Source organism: Schistocerca serialis, chromosome 9 (genome assembly GCF_023864345.2).
Source record: "Schistocerca serialis cubense isolate TAMUIC-IGC-003099 chromosome 9, iqSchSeri2.2, whole genome shotgun sequence".
Taxonomy (NCBI): Eukaryota; Metazoa; Arthropoda; class Insecta; order Orthoptera; family Acrididae; genus Schistocerca; species Schistocerca serialis.
Window position 1 is genome coordinate 45,001,825 of NC_064646.1, and position 18,506 is coordinate 45,020,330.

Below are 18,506 nucleotides of genomic sequence, written 5' to 3' on the forward strand. Positions count from 1 at the left end.
TTCTGTACACCGCCCATCCCTTAGTGCAGCGGGCCAGGAAAACTGTCATTTGCTCAGTCTTGGTCATGTCGGTCTGCCAGGAAATGAGACTCCTGACACTGCTGCCAAGGCTGCAGTCCTTGTACCTCAGCCTATATTCCCTCCGATGATGTCTTGTGTTGCCGTCTGTCAGGAGGTGGTGTCCTTTTGCCATCACCAATGGTCCTCCCTTGATGGGAATAAGCTGCAGCTTATTAAGTCTCTCCTATCGGCTTTGACGACGTGCTCTTGGCCCTCCCTGCCGGGAGGAAGTCATTTTTACTAGGCTGTGTATTCTGCACTGTCTTCTTAGCCATTGCCATTTGATAAGTGGCACTACCCCACCACTTCGTACACATTGTGCCCACGTTTTAACTGTCTGGCACTTCCTGATGGAATGCCCATTATTTAACCGTTTATGTTGGATTGGCCATCTGAGTTATTGGCTGTTTTAGCAAATGACGTGCGAGCTGTCGACCGCATTTTACTTTTTATCTGCCAAAGTAATATGGCGAAGGCCATTTAATATTTAGTTTTTGGAGCTCCGTTTCTGTGTGGCGTCTTTCTTAGCCCTTTCTGTACATCCCTGTTTTTAACTGCCTTCTCTTGTGTCAATTGAAACTGATGTATACCGGGTGTATACGACCCAGGACAACCGAGAGATCTTGGAAAAACCCGAGAATTTTTTCATTTGGGAGAAAACTGGGAAAAACCTGAGAATTTTTTAGAATTCTGGGAATTTTTCCTCGTTTTTGTTTTCAGTAAAATTTTTGTAATTTTGACTTGTAAGAGCCGATATTCTAACAAAGAATATTTCTGTATACTGCTGCTGCAGAATAATACTGCAGCAATAAAACACGAACGAGAGAAAAATGAAAAGAGAACTTAAATTGCAAAGGAAATGCTCCATATACAGCAACAAAACACAGTGCTCATACAAGGATCTGCCAACAGCAAAATGTGTCAAAGGCTTTAGGAAGACCATGCAATGCTTCGTAACAACAAATTGCCTCCGATGAGCGTGACGTCACAACTGTTTACATTAGATTCGTTTTAGCAGTTAAGAGCGGGATCATGCTCATGTGCGGTTGAGTAGTATCTTCTCCCGCTTCTGGCTACAGAAATCTGGCTGTTGGCTATGTAAGCATTCACAGCAAGCAGCTAGATGCTACCGGGAAAAACTTTACCGGCGTGCCCAAGCTTCCAGAAACATACATGTGCAGTAGGCCCGGATCTTGGGGGGGGGGGGATTCATTTTCTTGTGGGGGAAAAAAAACCTTGTTTCACAAAGCGCCTAGCACATTGGTGTATCGATTATTCATATGACTTTGAAAAGCATCCCTGTCCATTTTTGAACACATTCTAAATTGATTTCTGAATTAATCATTAGTTGATTTGTGAATGTGTGCATAGTGTACGTGATGTCTCTGTCAAGGGAATCCTCATCACATCAAGAAACAAACTTCCCTGCTTACGAAAGGGGCTATACGCGCTGAATGGAGTAAAGCTGAATGGATGAATGCCAACTGCTGTCTCATTATGTGGTTGATTGGGTTTGTGAATGATGAGTGTTGTTATAATTACTAGCGAAATCCATAGATTCAGACTACCAGAGTGGAAATAAATGACGAACAGGAATAATAGGTAAGAAAGATTACATATTATCTTCTCGGTGTATCCACGAAAATGAGAGGCGAGTGGCAGTGCCACTATCTAGTATTGCTCCAGTTCAGAAATATCGTTGATCTGGGGCTGATGGGGAAGTGGGTAATCTCCACGTGACCCATGTTTGGCAGTGTGCTCAGCAACAGGGTGGTCCACTTGTTCCTTGGCCACAGTTTGTCGGTGACCATTCGTGTGGACAGACAGCTTGTTGGTTGTCATGCCCACATAGAAGGCAGCACAATGGTTGCAAATGGTTCAAATGGCTCTGAGCACTATGGGACTCAACTGCTGTGGTCATAAGTCCCCTAGAACTTAGAACTACTTAAACCTAACTAACCTAAGGACAGCACACAACACCCAGCCATCACGAGGCGGAGAAAATCCCTGACCCCGCCGGGAATCGAACCCGGGAACCCGAGTGTGGGAAGCGAGAACGCTACCGCACGACCACGAGATGCGGGCACAATGGTTGCAGCTTAGCTTGTAGACCACATGACTGGTTTCACAAGTAGCCGTACTTTTGCTGGGATAGTGATGTTTGTGACTGGACTGGAGTAGGTGGTCGTGGGAGAATGTATGGGACAGGTCTTGCATCTAGGTCTATTACAGGGGTATGAGTCAAGAGGTAAGAGGTTGGGAGCAGGGATTGTATAGGTTTGCTGGACGGCGGAATACCACTGTGGGAGGGGTGGGAAGGATAGTGGCCAGGACATTCCTTGTTTCAGGGCACAACGAGAAGTAGTCAAAACCCTGGCGGAGAAAGTAATTCAGTTGCTCCAGTCCTGGAAGGTACTGAGTTATGAGGGGAATTCTCCTATGTGGCTGGATGGTGGGACTTTAGGATGTAGTGGGAGACTGGAATGATAAGGCATGGGAGATTTGTTTTTGTACAAGGTCATGACATCATTCATTTCAATAACTGCTTCACAGCCTGTGCCATACGCGTCCTTTCCACCAACACCAATTTCTCTGAATTGCGCAGGTGGGAACTTTCCCTGCAACATGTTCTACGTTCCCATAATGCTCCTGGCCTCAACCATCGTTAAGTCGCTTTCCACACCAATCCAGTCCCTTCCCTGTTCCCATTCCAGCACTACACAGCCTCTCATTGCACCAACGCACCCCAGTCTTTTTACTTCTCTCCTTCGCTGCTAGCTCAAAAAGATTTTCACTACAACCAAACCACACGTACATGTATATAGTTAATTTTACATTACCCATTCATGTCTGATAGTTGCATCATTTAATTCCAATTCTTACCTTGTTATCTAGAGGAGTGCATTCTCAAAAATTAACACTACTCCAGAAGCAGGCTTCCTAACCATTAATACCCTAACACAGTTCTCATTACTTCTCTTTATTTCATTATTTCATCGAAGTATAATTGTATTTCATTACTCCGTTAACTAAGAAATAAAGACCTGCTTTGCTTCTCAAATGAAAAATACTGAATCTACAGAACAACACTGCACAGTTAACGAAATTAATATTGTATGCAGACTTTACTGTCACTGCGTAACAGACAAAACACCAATTTGAAAAAAAATCATTACTTCACTATGATGGTGATGGTGATGGTGGTGATGGTGATGGTGATGGTGATGATGTCCCATACTCCGTGACAGAGCGTAGGGGAACGATGCGGGAGACCCGTACCATCGAACTAGACAAGGTCCTAGTGTATTTCACTGTATTTGATAATATTAGTTGAAATTTTGGCGGGAAGGGCACTAAACTCAAATGTTACTTTTTCATTGCAGACATTACTGTAGGCAATTGTATCTTAGGTTTATTCCATTGTATTAAATGCTAGAAAGGCTATATTATGACATTTTCACACAGTTATCTCCAATACTAATTGCCTTGAGACCAAACTTTTTTTATGTTACCTCAAATAATACCAAACCATGTTTTCTCTGTTACTTCAGCTTCTGCATCAATTATTAATGAATCCACACGAGTTCATTACTTTACATCTTAAATATGACTTGTAAGTATTTGCACAGTTTTCACATATCCTAACACCCTTCATATTCCATTCACCTTACTTTTTGGCTGACAGAAATTTCCTAGTGATTGAACAAAATAATTCTCATGATCAGTTTTAAAACGAAAATAAATACAGCATCCCATCAATTTTACCAATTACTGTAGATGCCTTGTATATTATCTTTGCTGTCTTCCTCTTACAGAACTCCATTACTTAAAATCACTAATTCAACATAAATTAATGACACTGAAAGAACTTTACTGAAATGTGTTACTGTACAAAGGATCACACAAAAGTCGAAGAACATGACTGTTCCACTGAGAAGCTACAGACAGGATAGTAGAAGAGATTGAGTGTCTCAGGAAACAGGAATGATGAGACAGTTAGCTCACGGAAACATTGTCACCACATAAGGAATTCAATACAAGGCATTTAATCCTCTACTTTCCATGTCGTATTCTTGATTCGAAGCACTCTCCATCGTTTTTTCAAAGTCTGTCACTCACAATCTGAAATATTTCAAACTGCTTTGCTGCTATTTCAGCAGTAAACAGTACTTCTTGTGTAACACTCTTGGCAGCTTACTGGTAGCACCTATGATCCTTATTCCTGAGACATGCAGCAATACTAAATCTTTTATATGCTTTTGAAAAATCAAAAAATGCTTGTGAAATACCATTTAAATCAATACCAATGTCCAGTAAAGACTGGGGTGTAGCTTGTACATTTGCTGCTGTTAGAGGGTGCCACAACTCCTTTGTACTTGCTATGTTATCTTCTTCATACAACAAATCCTCATCAATCCTCTCCCAAGAAAAACTTCATCCTGTCTGCCAAAGTAATTTTCCGTCACTGGTAAATGACAGATAGCATGATCCTCCTCTTCCTCCTATCTACCACTTCCATTAAGCCCTAACTTTTCATTAACACTCTGCTCATTTATTCTCTCTTTACTTAACACATTAATATCATCATCAAAAATAAATTCAAATACCACTGCTTTCTCGATCACTACTGACAATACTATCAGAACTGCTGTCACTTTCACTGTCTTCAAATACTTGGTTAACCAGCTAATCCCTGTCTCCGCTATTCGATCATAAAGCAATAGACTTACGTGCTCTTAAAAACTTATCACTCACTGAAGTGTTTTGGCACCCATCTCCTCTTCCTCACTCTGAACAGCAATCATGTTACTTGGGTTTACCACAGTGATTGCCACCTCAAAAACTGCGGCAAACTTGACGTTTCTACCTCTGTTTCTAATGTATACTCTTTCATTCATAATCTGAACAATTTTAAAGTTTAATGCCATTGTCAGCAAAAAATTTCCTAGCTGACTGAACAAATATTTTACATTGCCTCTCAGCAGTCTCTACGCTCTTACCATAGTCGTAACAAAGTTTCTTCCTCTCCACTGCACAATTACTACTAATTATTTTCAATTTTTCCTCGGTATCATGAACTACTCTACTAATTTTTTCATCACAATCTTTTGCTACAGCTTCAAATTTTTTCTCTATCATGAGAGACTTGAGTTGACTGCACGGATTTCCTTTTTCATCTCTACTTTGATTTCATCCTTTAAATTGCTAATATCGTCTTTTGTATGTATTTTTATATTATCCATATTATTTTGTAATGTGTAATTTTTCATACTGCTTGTGCTCTCATAAGCTGCACGAAAGTGCATTAACGTCCCAATCTACCATAATCCATTGTATTTCTTGACTTTCACGGCATATGCCTCCTCAGCCTTAACTGTCTCTTACTCACTCCAAAACTGCCTTCATCTTTTTCAGCCCCATTACTATATAGTGTAAAAATTTGGCTACCATCCCTGGCATGCAAAGTCATGTTTATATCTGACCTATAAACACTATCATCTGCAAATTCAGTTTCAAATAAGTCTTCCTGTTCATTTTAAAACACAAAATTCTCCAGCCTGGTCTTTGGCAATATTGTCTCCCACTTGCCCATTTTCTTCCAATATACCGTGTTTTGATTCGTTATCACACATTTTGAATCACCTCCAGGGGGCGCACTGCTCTTTGTCAGGTTCGTGCTTGGCTACCACGGGGTGCCAGCCTTTGCAGCATCTTTTCCCTGCAGCCTGTCAATCCTCTTGCTGTTCTTTTTTCTGTCCCTTGGGGAATTTGTCTGGGATGTTTTTGGAAATGTATCCTGCATTTTTGGTAGTCCCTATCAGAGTACTCTCCAATGTTTTCTATTCCTTTTTTCTTTCTTCATTCACCTTCTCCTATCGTTCCTCCGCTTTGGAGCTTGAGGTTCCTCTTCCTCCCTGTGTGCTCCTGAAAGCCAGTCTATGCGTGTGAGACAAGTAACAAGTGACCGGGTAACGTGTAATTTCCAGCCGCGGGTCGACAGGTAGGGTTCGCACATACCCCCTGGTACAGGCAGGCCAAGGGAGGGGTGATTGTCTGAGCTGCTACCTTGCCACACTGCTGATTGGTCCCTCTGTCATGAGTTCAGGAGGTGTGACCTGAGGTGTGAACAGTCACCTAAGGTGGGTGCGCCCCCTTGTGAAGGAGGCCCCCAGTTGGGAGGAGCGCACCATTGGAGATGCTGGCAATCGTGGGATTTTCTCGCAATGAGTAAATCATCTTCACAATCAATGTCTATTAAATGTAAATGTAATGAGGCTAACGATTCAAAGACCCTTCCGGCTGCACCACGGTTTCTCGTGGTCTCACGTATTGAAGATGGTCAGTCCTTCACCACCGTAAATCCGTTTATTATTCAGAAAGGGTTTGATGCAATTGCTGGCACTGTGAAATCCTGCTCTTCTTCACAGAATGGCACTTGGCTTTTGGAAACTACTTCAGATTCTCAAGAACAAACACTGCTTGTTGCCTCGCTTCTCCACAGCTACCCTCTTTGTGTTGATGCCCATAGAACTTTGAATTCTTCCCATGGTGTTATTTACACTAGGCTGCTCGATGGTCTGACTGAGACAGAAATCCAAATGTACCTCTCTGATCAGGGTGTCATTACCATCCATCGAGTGATGAAAAAGTAGATGTATCTTTTAGTGTCCGCATTCTCTTTCTCACCTTTGATAGAGTGGTTCTTCCATCAGAGATAAAAGCAGGTTATGAAGTTATCACAGTCAGACTGCATATTCCAAACCCGATGCGCTGGTACTAGTGTCATCGTTACAACCACACTAGAGAGTTCTGTCGACACCTGGCCAAATGTGTAACCTGTGGTAGGGATGCTCATGAGGGCGATCATCCACCACCTCTCCCCCACAGCATCAATTGCAGTGGTGACCAAACCACTTCCTCTTGCAATTGTCCCGTGTATCTTGATGAGTGGACTGTGCAGGAGATCGAATGAAGGTCAAAGTGACTTATCCGGTTGTTTGCAAGTTGTTGGCTAGCTGGTAACCCTGCATTCTACCATCTGACTCTTACAGTTCTGTTCTCGCTACATCTTGTTCCATGAAGGACATGGCCTCGCAGCCATGTAACCTCAAATTTAGCACCGCGGTTGTGAAATCGCCCAGCATCATAATAGAGTCCGCGTCTCCTCCTCCAGCGGTGCAACAGCAACCAAACTTCTGCCTTATGGGACAAAGTCACCACCTACAGAACTGGCAGACTGGAAAGGACAGAAGGAACAATCCTGTGAAGACTTCCGGTGTCCCTCTAGACAACAAACATCTGAATATTCCTCTGCCAACTGGAAAGGCTCCAAGAAGTCAAATAAAGGGAAATGGTCTTCCCCTTTGCTGACTCAAGAGATCCTCTTCAATGTTGTCGCTGTGTGATACTCTCACCCTACCGACCTCCATGTCGCTGGTGTGTACTACCAACCATTTTCCGGTCCTGGACTCCGCATGCCGACAAAAGGAAAATGCTGATGCTTCTGTAGACCTCATGGAGCAGGATCCTCCTGCCTCTGTGCCCTGTAGCAGTGATCTTCGAAGGCTGGCACTCGGCAGCTGCTGAGAAGAATGTCCACGGTCTTCGATCTAACAAAGAGGGTTTATGGCTGCTCTTAGAATTGGTGTCCATATTTTCTCTGCGTTCATGAAAGAAAATTGCGTCCTCGTGACCACTTTGAGTTCTTGCATTTCTTCCTGGTCTATTTTGACCTTCATTCCTGAGGATGGTATTCCATTTAATAGGGAGCCATGCTGTTCATATGGGATGGTGTTCATAGTCAGCCCATCTCCATGACTAGCTGCCTTCAAGCTGCTGCAGTTTGCCTTTTCCTTCCTCACTTGACCTTCTCCCTTTGTACCATTTACATCCATCTGTCATTTGACTTCACCATAGCAGACTTTCTCCATCTTATTGGGCAGCTATCTCACTCCTTTCTGCTGCTCAGTGACAGTAATGTGCACCATCCCATTGGGGTTTCTCCCAGACCCTGTCCAGAGGTGCCCTGTTGGCTGACCATCTCAATCAACTCGACTTCTTCTGCCTTAATACAGGAGCACCCACGTCCCCTTTCGTACTCCACACACACTTTTCCCATTTGGACCTATCATTCTGTACTGCCCAGCTTGTCTGTTGTTTTGAGTGGTCCATTCTCTCTGGCACAAACTTGAGTGACCATTTCCTGCGTGCTATCCGTTTTCTGACTCCTACACCACCTACGTGCGCACCCAAATGGCAGCTTTCTAAGGCCGACTGGAGGCTTTACTCCTATCTGGCGACTTTTCGACAAACGTTTCGCCAGCTTTGATGACAAGGTAGAACACCTTAAAAATGTTGTCCTTACAATTGCAGAATGTTGCATTCCTCGCACTTCCTCTTTACCATGTCATGTCCCGGTCCCTTGGTGAACTGAGGCAAGCTGTGATGTAATTTGCGTGCGGAGATGTGGTCTCGCCATTTTTAACCATCATCCTACAATGGCAAACCGTCATAAACAGTTGCGTGCACAGTTTTGTTGCATTCTACTGGATAGCAAAAAAGCTGGCTGCATTTCATTTACTAGTTCTTTTAACAGTTCCACTCCCTTTTCCGTCATGTGGGCCAACCTCCGGCGGTTCTCTGGGACCAAGATCCATTCCCCAATGTCCGACCTGACAATAGCAGACAATGTCATCGTCGACCCTATTGTTATCTCCAACACCTTGGGCCACCATTTTGCGCAGATTTTGAGCTGCTCCCACTATCACCTGGTCTTCCATTGAAAACGAACAGAGAAGCATTTCTCTCACCAGCTGTGTTTTCAAGGTGATGGAATGTATGATTCATGACCGGCTGGTATAGTGGCTCGAGCGTTGACCATCTCGTCACTTTGTCCACCCATGCCATCAATTTTTTTCTGCGGAAATCCCTGACTGTGGCCATGTTTTTCCATTTGCAGAAAGCTGACAACACCTGCTGGAGGACTGGTATCCTCCATACACTCTGTATATGGGGCGTCGGGCACCTTTATCCAGGAAAACTGAGTGCCTCAAGGTTCCGTCTTGAATGTCAATGTTGTTGTTATTGTCATTAACCTTATAATGTCCTGCCTCCCTTTGGGCATGTGGGCTTTCAAAAAAAAAACTGCTGAGTCTACAGTATAGAATATGAATATACACATGAATCGAATGGTCGAAGGTTCCTATCACTCGGCAATTACAAATTTTGAATGTAACATAGAAATGTATAAATGAAAGATAGCAATTAAATAAAATCTGCAGGTACTATTTTTAACGAGTTTAAATGATGAGTATGATAGCAGAAGTACCTTTAAGAATGCCGTTTATTACTGCAAAACACTTATTGGTGTCAATGGTTCAGCAGTTAAATAAAATATGAGTTGAATAACAGGGAAACAATAGATTCCTACTTAACGTAATTAGTTACGAACAACATAGCTCACGAGATACTCACTTCTAAACGGATACTATGTCTTCACTGGACAAGCCACAGAAATCTCACAAGTGCACAAGTCGGCACTACGAAATATTTCTATCTCCTGCGACCAAGTGCAAACTGACCAGCTCTCTCCAACTATTTCCTGCGACCGTCCGTCACGCCTTCCCATCCAGCACTGTTCCATGTCCTCTCACCCGAGGCTCCTCCCCCACTTCCATACAGTCTCCCCGTGGACTTCAGTAGTGGCCTACCGTAGCAACTCGCCGTAGTAACGAGTGCTGTGATTGGCTAGAGCGCTCATACCATGTCTCCAAGCCATTGCACCCACAAACATGTTGAAACACATACGAACTACTGGATTTACATTTAAATAACTTGAAACCAAATAAATATTCCTACAGCTGGACCATAAGCACACTCTAACACACATTATTAAATACATAAACAAATTAAATAAACACATGTCAAAGGAATAGAACAAAAGGTAAGCCAGTAGCCTAATGTCCCTGTGTTCTCTAAAGCACAGTAAATATTTGACCAATTTCTTCACGAATAGTGTATATCGGATGTAAACAAAGACATAGATGAATAAATATATTTATAAGCATGCTGCTACCATTTTTTCGTGTAACTGTGGAGTACTTACAGCTTGACGTGATTAATAGTAATCGGCCACTTTGACGTCCAATAACTCATGTACTATTAAAGTTAAATGCCTGTAATTCATACCCATTTAGGTTTACACTAATAGCTTTCTAAAGACACGTCGATAGACAAAATCAGATGAACCGTTTAGATTTTGGAATCTTGTCGCTGGGTGCTACTTGTATAAATTAGTCAGGTACTAAACTTTAAACTAATAAAGATGTTGAAAATCTGATTACACCAGAAAATCTGATTACACCATCAGAATTGTCATGCAAGTATTGGTAATGTACATGTTTCTTTTTAAGGTATCATGATTCCTCTAGACAATTATTAATTTCTACGTGAACTGTGAAATGTCTGCCATTATGATGTCACAAACTTTGCCATCTGTGGCACTCCCAGCATACAAATCTCCTTCATCGACACAAAGCACAGTCCTCGACACAGCGTCAACATGGAATTCCCAGTGATGCGGTCGGCCTGGACCATGCACTGGGGCTATACCCCTTGTTCCGACTAATGTTTGGCACCACGCAATTGCTGATGAGCCACGGCTTGCCGAGCGGTCCGTGCGGCCACACCAACTCCGAACTTAAAATATTTACAGGGCACCACAACACGCCCATTTACCTCACAGGCATCACAGTCTCCCTTTTCGTTGGCAATTTTGCCATCAGTTGCAGTTCTTCGCAGTCCTCTCTAATTAAGTGGCATCTTCAGCAGTGCCTTGTTCTTCTTTACTTATTGAGCATTGACAGTGGCTTTTGTTTTCAAACTGACAAAACTGTTTGTATGAATTTCTGGCGGTGCAATCTGTTTCTTCCACTGTCTTTACATCTTGGGCCTATTGCTCTTCTGTTCGTTGAAACTACGAAATTCCTGGGGCTCATGCTTGACAGGAACCTTCCTTGGCCCTCTCACATGTCTTAACTGGCAGCCCACTGCACGTGGTCCCACAATGTCCTATGTGTCCTCAGTGGTACTTCCTGGGGAGCAGATCGAATAACCCTCCTCTGTTAGTATTGGTCCCTTGTCTGTTTGAAACTATGGGTGTTTCGTTTATGCATCTGCACGTCCGTCCCTCTTATGCTGTCTCAATACTGTCCACCATTGTGGAATCAATTTGGCCACTGGCGCCTTTTACACTAGCCCGGTTGAGAGAGTATGTAGAAGCTGCCGAACTACAACTGTGACTTTCTCCTCTGCCATGTGTGACCACCCATTCTGTGCCTCCTTTCTTCGATGACTCCTTTGATCACCAGTAAGGGGCACGTCCCTCTTTTCTGTTACCTCGTGGAATTTGCTTTCGACTCTGTCTCGGGCAGCTTAACTTTTCATGCAACCTGCAACTTTTCAGTGGGTGTAAACCCATCACAACCTTGGCTTCGTGTGGCGGCCTGTGTTTGCCTTGGCCTTCATTTTCTTTCTAAAGACAGTACTCCAGCCTCGCTCTATTGCCTTTAGTTTAATGACCTTTGCATGGAACTTTGCGATAGTATCTTTGTGTACGCTGATGGCTCACAGACTGACCATGGTGTCAGGTGTGCCTTCGTCATTGGCGCCGGCGTTTTTCGGTATCAGCTTCCAGAATACTGCTCAGTATTTACAGAAGATCTCTTTGCCCTGTATATCAGGCCAGTCAGTACATCCGGCGACAGACTTTTCAATTGTGTCATCTGCTCTGATAATCTGTCCCCTTCAAAGCCTCTGTGTGCCGTACACCGTCCATTGCTTAGCGCAATGGGTCCAGGAAAGCTGTCACTTGCGTGCACTTGATGGCACCACTGTGGTGTTTGTGAGTTTTTGGCCATTTCGGTCTGACAGGAAACAACACCGCTGACACTGCTGCCAAGGCTGCAGTCCTTGTATCTCAGCCCTCCGATGATTGCTGTGTTGCCGTCTGTCAGCAGGTGGTGTCACTTTGGCATCGCCACTGGTCCTCCCTTCATGGGAACAAGCTCCGGGCTATTAAGCATCTTTTAGCAACTTGGGTGATGACCTCTTGGTCCTTTCACCGCAAGGAGATCATTTTAACTAAGTTGCGTATTGGGCACTGTCTTTTTAGCCATTGCGATTTGTTAACTGTGCTGCCCCACCACTTTGTGCCCACTGCGCTCGACTTTTGATGGTCCGCCATTTCCTAACGGAATGTCCTTTTTTTAACTGCGTGTGTTCTCATTTGTATTTGTTGTCTTGAGTTATCAGCCATTTTAGTGAAGATGCATAAGCTGTCGACTGCGTTTTACTTTTTATCCATTGTAGCAATATGGTGAAGGCTATTTAATTTTTAGTTCTGCGCCTCCGCTTCTGTGTAGTCTATTTTGTCTTTATCTTCGTGTTCTCCAGTTTTGACATGGGTATGACTCTAGTTGTTTTTGCTCCCTGAATCAAATCAAAACCTATTTTGAATGAGTTTATGTTTGCTAGTTTTTGATCACTAATGACTTTATCTTATGCAATAAGTAGTCTTCTTCTTCTTCTTCTTTTGCTGCTGCTGCTGCTGCTGCTGCAAATCATCTACAAGAATGCTTCAAGTCTTAATTCCCTCATCGAGATGTGTTGTTTATCCCTGTCAGCTGTGCCCACCTTTGCACTGATTGACTACTGCTATACCCACTTGCTGGTTGACTGTTGCACCTCTCTTTTTAATTGCGGCTACCTCAAATGTGATATTTCGAACTAATAGGATTTCACAGTCCCATAACGTTGATGTTCACAGACCTTGACAAAATTCTGATGCCATACATATCACAAAATCACTTTGTTAAAATATCAATACTTTATAAACTGTTATCCAGTTCACTGTTCAACCACAACACATTGTTCAAAGTTTTTAGCGAATTCTTGTCTGTTGTGCCCAGCACAACATTCCTCACCAGAAGGGCAACCCATGTGACACACCTGCTCATATATCATGTTATATTCCTCGGCACCAGCAATTGTGGCGAAAAATTGGCTGTAAATGGGGGTCAACACAAACACATTTGGTTTCACGGGTTTTGCTTGCATGAACAACCAACCCCACTAAGTGAATTTGTTATGGCCAGTCCATGTCTTAATTATGTAATGTAAGTCTCATTTACCAGGTATGCACATACTGCACCTTCCAATTTTATGACAGTAGTCACTGCACAGTATAACCTAACCACTCTACAACAGTCTCACCAGAAGAATGATACGTGCGGCACTTAAAAGTTAATTGTCAATTGGTGTTACTGTCCTACATCCCTGTCAGTCTCCTTATTCACAACACTTCAGTGCACACTTACAGTATTGCTATTTTGACTGACATGGGTTTCATGCTCAAAATCTTTGAACGGTTTGCTACTAAAGTTTCACATTGCTAAATATGTAATTTTGATAATTTGCATTTAGAATTTTGCATCTCAAATTAATTGAATACTGCAGAAAAATTGGTTTTGGCTGAACTTTGATACATTAAGAGTTTCTCTCTGGATTGTTATACTGGGCTTGACATCACGTCGTACTTTTGATAACAGTTGGATGGTGAAGTATAAGATCAGGGGGCCTCTGAAATATTAAAACAACTGGGCAATGCAAATAGCAGAAATGGCTGTTGGGTCACACCATTCTTACTGCTAGCTGCCAGAGCTCAACAGACCACACTAACAATTTGAGACAGAAGCCTTTATCATTCAGGAAACTGCAACTTTGTGCCTGGTGGCCTGTATGAGTATAACAGCAATCTTCATTTCATTCACTAATGACTACCATTTATGAATTGGCCAGTATGCAGCAGCAGGCTTCTCTTCCTTTCACCTGAAGAAACTAAACTTAATTCCTTCACTTGAAATAAACCAAATGTGTTAGACAGTTCTTGAAAATTCTTATGTGGAACCATGCCAGCACAACACATCTAGTTCTTTGTTCGATCCAGAGGGAGGCCTCTGAAACAGTGGTCGAAATGTCTGTCTGCCCCTGTAGTTACATTTCTTTTAAAACATGATACACTTTACACAAAGGAAAGTTTTCTGTTAATTGGAGTGGTGGTAAATACACAGCGTTTCATCTGCATGTAGGAACTGTCCCCCTAAAAATGGCATGTATTGGGAAAGGAAATCTAATGCAAGTGAATTTCCTGCTGACAAAGCCAGTAGCTGTTCTAGAAAGTATTGTTTGTGAGCTGCTACTATGAAATGCAGGAGTTGATAAAATTTTCTGTCCATTAGGTGAACTCTATAGCGGTTATATATGCACGTCACAAGAAAAATGCATTAAATATCAGTGGCTCACCTGCCCTTGTCAACCAAAAAATTTTGTCGCGGCTAAACACTGCCCTTCAGTGTCACTCCGTGACTTACGACTACATTCACGCACTGACCAAAGCACACTTTTTTTTTGTGAATGGGGCAGGGGCAGAAGCAAGTGGCGAATATAATATCAGTAAAAAATGTTATCAATATACGTGATAATTTTAATTTCGTCATTGCATGAAATCCACGATCCTTTTATATGCTCCTATAGGAATTTTTGATGAGTCTGTACCTCCTACCAATTTGAATGACCGAGGTTCATTTTACCTATGAGCAGAAGTGAATGCCACTTAGGGATGGGAGAGGGAGAAGGTTTGTTGAGAGTTTTGAGTCTTGCAGCAATGATGGTCTAACAGTGTCCAAGTACATTGACAATGCAGGGCATCATTACTTTGATGATTTGCATTTTTACATAAGTAACTGGTATTGCATTCCATCCGCAACCACTTCTGAGTGTATTCTTCAACTTTCAGGTTTACCACCTTCGGGTAGCTGGCAGGACCTAAAGGACCACATGCGAGAAGCTGGTGATGTTTGCTTTGCAGATGTTTTTAAGGATGGAACTGGTGTTGTCGAGTTTCTTCGGTTCGAAGATATGAAGTATGCTGTAAAAAAACTAGACGACTCAAGGTTTCGTTCACATGAGGTACGTTATACAAGATGTAATCATTGCCAAAAAAAGACAAAGTTTTGTTATATTACTTCTCTGTGTGCTGTATTATACTGTCATGTTGTTGAAAGTACGGCTGGGATGGACAGTAAATAAGTATCATTAAGTAGTTGTTAATTTTCAGATACTTTTTGTTTTAAAGATATTCAGGCAAGTGTAATGAAGACAAATGAATAAGCCCTTATTTCATTTCATGTGGGTTCATTGCTACTTACATCCCTTTAGAGATGAAAGCTGTAATTTCCTTTGGTCATGTACATACCAAGTAGCATGAACTTGGCTTTCAACTTTCTTTTTGTGTATTATTGTTCATTGGAAATTGAATCTACTTTCAAACATAAAGATGTAATTTGACAATTGCCTGAAGACAGACAATAGAAATATATGGTTTCTAACGAAAAGACAAATTTGGAGCAGTAATATTGCTTTAGGAAAAGGTAGTGGTAAATTTATCAAATAGCAGGAATTGGCACGGTTGTAGCTGGCAGAAGATGGTATCCCAAGGAAAGTGTGTACAGAAATTTTATATTCCATGAGATGGAAGAAGCAACAGAGAAAGATAGCAAACAATGTAGGTGCTGGCTGCCAAGATACAGATTTTAGGAAGGACAAAAGCAGATAGCAGATGTCAGTGAAGTAAAGAGCAATAGTACTGGGCATGGGGAGGAAGTCTTTAAGTTAATAGACATAGAAATTTAGAAATTTATAGAAATGCAGCATCACATCGCAGGAGATAAGTGACGTTGTTCTGTAATATTATGAACAAAACAGTGTAGATCAATTTTTTATGTAAAGGTAGTTATTGATTTCAGGTAAGCTAGGTCATCTTCAAATCAGAAACAAAAATACTGGAGGATGTGGTCGGGCTGATGCCTGTGGTAGTGACTGTTGTCCATTGTTTTAGTATTATATCTGAAGATTGCCTAATTTGGCTGATACTGCCAATACACTTAAATAAAGTAGTTACACAGACTTCATATCATAAAAAAAATAACTAAAGTTTCACTGTCAAGTGGCATCAAAATTTGTTGGTGGTACTGGAACTGATGTAGCTTGCTGGCCGAAGGGATATAATTGTATATCTAAAAGAAGATGAAGCAGTAGCCCATAGTTGTATTGTTTGCTGAATCTTACTCTTTCTTACTATTGAGTGTATATTTAAACACACAGTAGAAAATGGTGGCATTGTTAAAGATGATACATACATGTTTTTGTAAATGTAACTAAACCATAGATTTCCAAGAGTCTACATTGTCAAGATCACTCACCAATCAAGAAAATGTGATACATTATAGTTTTCTATGCGAAGTTGGGTTTTGCTGCAGGTCTCGGCACTTTTTGTAGCATCAGAACTATTCCGACCTACGCCCATTTGAGGCAGATTACTGTATTACAGTCTTATGTTGTCTTTAACCATTTTTCCTTTATCTTTTCATTCTGTTGTTCCCTAAATTACAAAGTTAATTATTTCTCGATGCCTCAGTATGTGACATAAATCTCTCCCATTTTTAGTCAAGTTGTACCATCAACAGGATCAGTAACTCGTCATCGATTATCGGTTCAATCCATCTAATGTTCCGAATTCTTGTGTTACACCACATTTCAAAAGCTTTTATTGCTTCTTATCTGTAACATTTATTGTGAACATTTCACTCTCACAATTTGCTCTAGAAGTGTTTAGCACAACATGGCTACATGTGAGTAGGTGTGTTTTTAAGATTATAGAGAAGCAGGGAACGAAACACAGTAACATGTACAAAAATAAATAAATAACTTAAATGTGAAATGCCCAAACATCGGAAAGGGCTATTTTGTGAAATTGTGTAGTGCTGCATAACATTTAACACTGTGTTGCTGCACCGTGTGCAGTGTCGTATGCTCGACGACCTTGATGTGGTAGACACAGTCCTGCTCAGTCTGAGCCCACATTTTAATGGCAACCTTCCTGGAATCATTCAGTGTGCGAGGCAGGTTACCATGGCAACCCACTAAGTTTCACCTGTTTCTGAGCACCTTCAATGGGCATTCGTGTTGGAAAATACTGCAGGCTGTTCTGTTCGGTCCATATGTCCCTTCTGTAGGAAGTCTTCACGAGGTAGCCACAATGTGTAGTGCATTATTGTCTTGAAAATGGCAGAAATGTTGACTTTAGCATTTCACAAGTGGTCTAAGACTACAGTATCCACTGTAGCAATGTGGGAGAATGGACCAATCTTGTGCTTGTCTGCATCTACTTTGCAAACCATTGTGAAGTCCATGGCAGAAGGCACTTCCATTGTATTAGTTAAAAGAGCTTTTTACTGTTAGTAGGAAGGGGGAAGAATGTGAAGTAGAACGTGTTCTGAAGTTCACCTGCTTTATTTCTTAATTGATAGTCCAAGGTGTCGACGTACTGCATTGTTATACTGGCTGAAAAATGGGGGATGGAAGTTCAACACTGACTACTATAAATGATGTAACTGAGAGTTGCAGAGTTTCGTTTCACAGTTCTTTACTTCCACTGTTCACACACACACACACACACACACACACACACACACACACACACAATATTACACAGTTTTATGGTCAGTTCACTATTGGTACATCTGATAAGCCTCATTAATAGGTTGCAGGCATACCTGAGCATACTGCTACAATAGTTTGCTGTTGAACATCTGTGAGCAGTAAAACCCTAACCACACAGTTCACAGTTCTTGCTGAATAATACGGTACGTGTGACACTATTTCTCAAATAATTTGAACAGACACTGTCATTGTTTTAACACACGGCCTATTTGTGTTACACTAATTCCACTGATAAGTTAATGCATTATAGTTATTCCAACTTACACAGACTTCCCGTTTGAAAATCGGCCATGGACTGACTGTCTCAGGGCCAAAAATTGGCCCTTTATTTATACTCACAATAATAGGTACTGAAACTATACATTGTTCAATGTTTAATTTACCGAAATTACAATTAAAACATAGCTCATTCAATTAAATGAATATATTGAAAAATTCCTCCTTTTAAACAGTCTACCACTAAGGTTAGGCTAAATTATTTGTTTAAATAATGGAATTAACAGATATTGTTACTCAAACAAAGCTTTTGACAATCTTGGTAATTATTTTGGTATTAATTAAGGGCTGGCTTTGCAAATATCTTTTCGAATAGAGCCAAATAAATACTTCAAAAATCCTAGTAGTTCTTCTTCCAAATGTTTATAATTAGTACAGAACTTATATTTGTTTGTAAGTCAACAATTAAATCTGTCACGGAACAATACTGATTTCACCCTACAACAAAAGATCTTAACTAGGAATAGTCAAAATAAAGTAGGAAATTAATTACGTACACAAAACTAAGCACAAAATTAGATCTGGTGCTGTATTCTTTAAGACCGAGGGCC

At 41.5% G+C, this 18,506-nt stretch overlaps 1 protein-coding gene across 1 annotated transcript in view; it reads left to right on the forward strand.

Moving 5' to 3' along the window:
* Positions 1-18,506, forward strand: part of LOC126419195 (serine/arginine-rich splicing factor 1A) — an 88,490-nt gene that overhangs the window by 50,564 nt on the left and 19,420 nt on the right. Inside the window, exon 3 of the mRNA XM_050086328.1 lies at positions 14,915-15,087. Coding sequence (XP_049942285.1) covers positions 14,915-15,087 — 173 coding nt within the window. The remainder of the gene's footprint in view (positions 1-14,914; positions 15,088-18,506) is intronic.